We start from the raw sequence: 3,665 nt of genomic DNA, 5'->3' as shown, positions 1-3,665 counted from the left end.
CTAAAAAATGTCTCAAAAATGATTTTTGTTTATAGAATAATTTTTATTTTTGTAATCATTTCATTTAATAATCGAGAATATTTTTTATTCAGTTAATTCAGATATTGGTCAAAAATAATTTATAAATATTTAAAATCAATTATTTTTAAAGTCATTAACTGTTATTATGCTACGACTTTCACACTCTCAAATCGCAACTATTTTTCGGAGCCTTGGTGAGGATTGATTAGAGAAAGAACAAATTCGTTAGTTCTAGGAGGTGAGATTTGGAGTTTTGATTAGGGTTAATTAGAAAGGAAAAAGTATCATCTCACAATATATTTCATTATTTAATTAGAAATATCTCTAGACAAACAACGGAAAAAATGGTAATCTAGAAGGTCTAAAGCTACAAGGGCGGTAAGTGTAATTTCAGAAACGTGAAGGGAGGTTTCTGTAATTAGCATATACCTGAGGGAAGGTCAGTGTAATTCATCCACTATATAAACCCAAGTTGATCATTGGCTCCTCCCCTCCAGAACTCGTGAGAAGATAATATGTCGACTCTTCTTTCAAGCTGGTCTAAGGATGTTAACACCGTGCCACAAAAATTTGTTTTCCCACCGGAAGAAAGGCCAGGAGACCTTCCAGCTCCTCTATGCAAGGGCATTCCAGTCATTGATCTACAACAATCAGGGGGTCATCATGACAGAGCTGACTTACTTCACCAAATTATAAAAGCTAGCCAAGAACTTGGCATGTTTCAGGTTCATTTTTATTAATCCTTACTTTTTTGCTCTTCATATATGTTATATTTGTTTAACCAAATGATGCAATCAATTATGATTATATAAAACAGGTGATCAACCATGGAGTATCAGAGGAACTAATGGATGATACAATGAGTCTGTTCAAGGAGTTCCTTGACATGCCTGAAGAAGACAAGGCCAGTTATTGTTCTGAGGACATAACTAAGAGCTTCATGCTCTACACAGGCAGTTCTAATTCTAATTTGAATAAGAAGGGTAGTGGTACCTACTGGAAGGATTCAGTGAAACATAGTTGTCATCCTTTAGAGGATCACATCCAATCTTGGCCTGAAAAGCCTGCTAGATACCGGTATACTCCGCAACCCCATTTGTCCATTTATATTAATCTAGTCTTATTGTTGTGTATTTGTGTTGAGTTGAGTTGTATACGTTTTTTGTTAATTGTCTTTTCAGAGAGGTTGTTGGGACATATTCAGTGGAAGTGAGGAAGTTAAGCTTGAGGATTTTAGATCTGATTTCTGAAGGATTGGGACTTGAAGAGGGGTATTTTGCAGATGAACTGAGTAAAACCCAAGGACTGATAGTTAATCATTACCCGCCATGTCCAAACCCGACTTTGGTCTTGGGAGTCGGTGGACACTTTGACCCAAATCTCTTAACCATACTTCAGCAGGAGGAGTATGGGCTTCAAATGTACAAGGATGAGCAGTGGGTTGGTGTTGAACCTCTCCCTCATGCATTTGTTATCAACATAGCTAACCAATTAGAGGTATATCTCCACCCCATTGTGCATAAATGTAGACAGTTTACATATTATTGCCACTTTCAATTCTATGACTCTGTCTGACTAAAAATCTTTAACTAAATGCAAACTCTGTTGGGCTTGTATGTAGTTGATCAGCAATGGGATGCTAAAAAGTGCTAAACATCGAGCAGTGACAAATTCAAGCATTGCTAGGACATCCATAGTCACTTTTATTTCTCCATCTAGAGAATGCGTCATCGAACCTGCAAAAGCACTTGTTAAATCAGGCAATCCCCAACTGTTCAAAGGAGTTCAGTACAAGGAGTTCATTAACACTTACGCGGGCAAGATTAAAGACCCTAAAGATACGACATTGGAGTCCTACAGGCTCCAAGCTTAGTTATGGTCTGTGGAAGGAAAATGCAAATCAAATAAGAGAAGTCATAACATAGGTTCATGTAATTGATCAAACTGCTTGCCTACATTCTCAGAATAAAATGCAATTCAGTCTGCTGCTCAACCAAAACTAATGCCCGTTATAGTTTTTCATAACTCGCTGTGAATCTTTTCGATTATTAGTAGCGGCTCGTGAAGTATCCATCTTTCTTTACAAAAAGAGTGGATACATGCCCCTTTAATTACTTTCTATTATATGTAAACCGATATTAGTTGAATGCAATTTCCAAGCACACTGCTGGTACTACCTATCAAAATGTTGCTAATGTGAAGAAGTTCCAAAGTTTTGGTTCACTCTGACACGCTTTCCCAATTCAAAATCTTGTTATAACAGATGCATAGTTATTAAAGCCGATGTGATTCTTTCATGAGAAGGCAAAAATTTAGTTAAAATCAACCAAACTAAACCAAATAGAAACAGCTGAAGTGAAGAAGTTTCACATAAATCTGTACTAGTGATCACCTCCAGTGGTCTCTAAACAAGCTGCCATTTCCAAATTATACCAGCTTATAAAAAGCTACAATAATCTAAGCAATGTTTAGTCCGCATTTTGAATGGCATTGTAAATTTGTTTTGGGCATTGCTGTATCCATTGGAGATCATGTGGCACAACATATCATGTTTGTTTTGTTGTGCCTCTTGGAGTTGGTATTGGTCTTGGTGATTACTATATTATCGGTTTCACTAGACAAACTCTCATTGGCCCCAAAAACCAAACAAATTTCACTTCTTTCTATGCTTTGATCCTTCAAATTTTGGATGCTCAAATTTCACTGTTTTTGTTGCTGGCCCTGCTCTTATCAGTCGACAAACATGAATTTGATTTCCCTTTTGCATATCACAAACACTGGTGAATCATACAAGCATAAAAAAAACTATATATATATATATATGCATCTTTTCTTTTCTTTTCTTTTCTTTTCTTTTTTTCCTTCTGGAAGTTGTCATTAAGGATTTCTAATTATTAAAAAAAATTTAGGTCAAGTTTGGCAAGTTGAGAAAAAGTTAAAAAGTTATCACTATTCATCAAAAGTCAAAAATTACGGTTGCACAATTCCCAAATCTTGATTTTTCCCTACACACTAATTTATATAATTTTTTAATACACATTTTTTCATAAAAAGTCAAAAAGTTAATCCGAACATTCATATTTTTTTCCTCAAATTTTTAATCCAAAAAGATAAAAAATATACTTATTTAAGATACCCCAAACAACCCCTAAGTCATGTTCCCCTTTTAATTATTTTACACTTTCATTATTATATATATATATATATATATATGCGCGCGTGTGTGTTCTTTTTGGTTAAATTGCTTTCAGTTGACCAAGTGAATTTGCAAGACTAGCTCGCTACAGCCTACCTAAGGTTATGTATGGAGATTTAGTTAATTTAAATTGCAAGGCTTTAGTTAATTCATTTTTAAATTGCTTTGAGTTGACTTAGTTAATTAGCAAGACTTAGTTAATTTAATTTGCAAGATCATAAATAATTTTCATTTTATTTCTTTTGGTCAGAAATCATCCGTTTTTAAAATTTTCTATTCTCTTGTTTCAAATTATCTATACTCATTGTAAATGATTTCAAATTAGAAAAGAGAGGAATTTAGAAACAAATGGAGGATTCTAGGACATTTCTAAGCGGCTATGAAAATTGATAATACAGTTTGTCCCAGTGAATGGATCGGACTTGTCCAAGCTCCTCAAGCCTAAGTC

At 34.5% G+C, this 3,665-nt stretch overlaps 1 protein-coding gene across 1 annotated transcript; it reads left to right on the top strand.

The window, feature by feature from the left end:
- The first annotated feature begins 356 nt into the window (after window positions 1-356).
- LOC114260217 (hyoscyamine 6-dioxygenase) lies at window positions 357-2,207 on the top strand. Its single transcript, XM_028200278.2, has 4 exons — window positions 357-746; window positions 839-1,098; window positions 1,203-1,518; window positions 1,643-2,207. Exons 1-4 carry the CDS (start codon window positions 537-539, stop codon window positions 1,892-1,894), a joined length of 1,038 nt encoding a protein of 345 aa, XP_028056079.2. The 5' UTR covers window positions 357-536; the 3' UTR covers window positions 1,895-2,207.
- The last annotated feature ends 1,458 nt before the right edge of the window (window positions 2,208-3,665 follow it).

The sequence above is a fragment of the Camellia sinensis genome, chromosome 12 (genome assembly GCF_055761805.1).
Source record: "Camellia sinensis isolate YWXY chromosome 12, ASM5576180v1, whole genome shotgun sequence".
Taxonomy (NCBI): domain Eukaryota; kingdom Viridiplantae; phylum Streptophyta; class Magnoliopsida; order Ericales; family Theaceae; genus Camellia; species Camellia sinensis.
The sequence above is the reverse complement of the archived record's forward strand: the minus strand, read 5'-3'. Positions and strand labels throughout refer to the sequence as shown.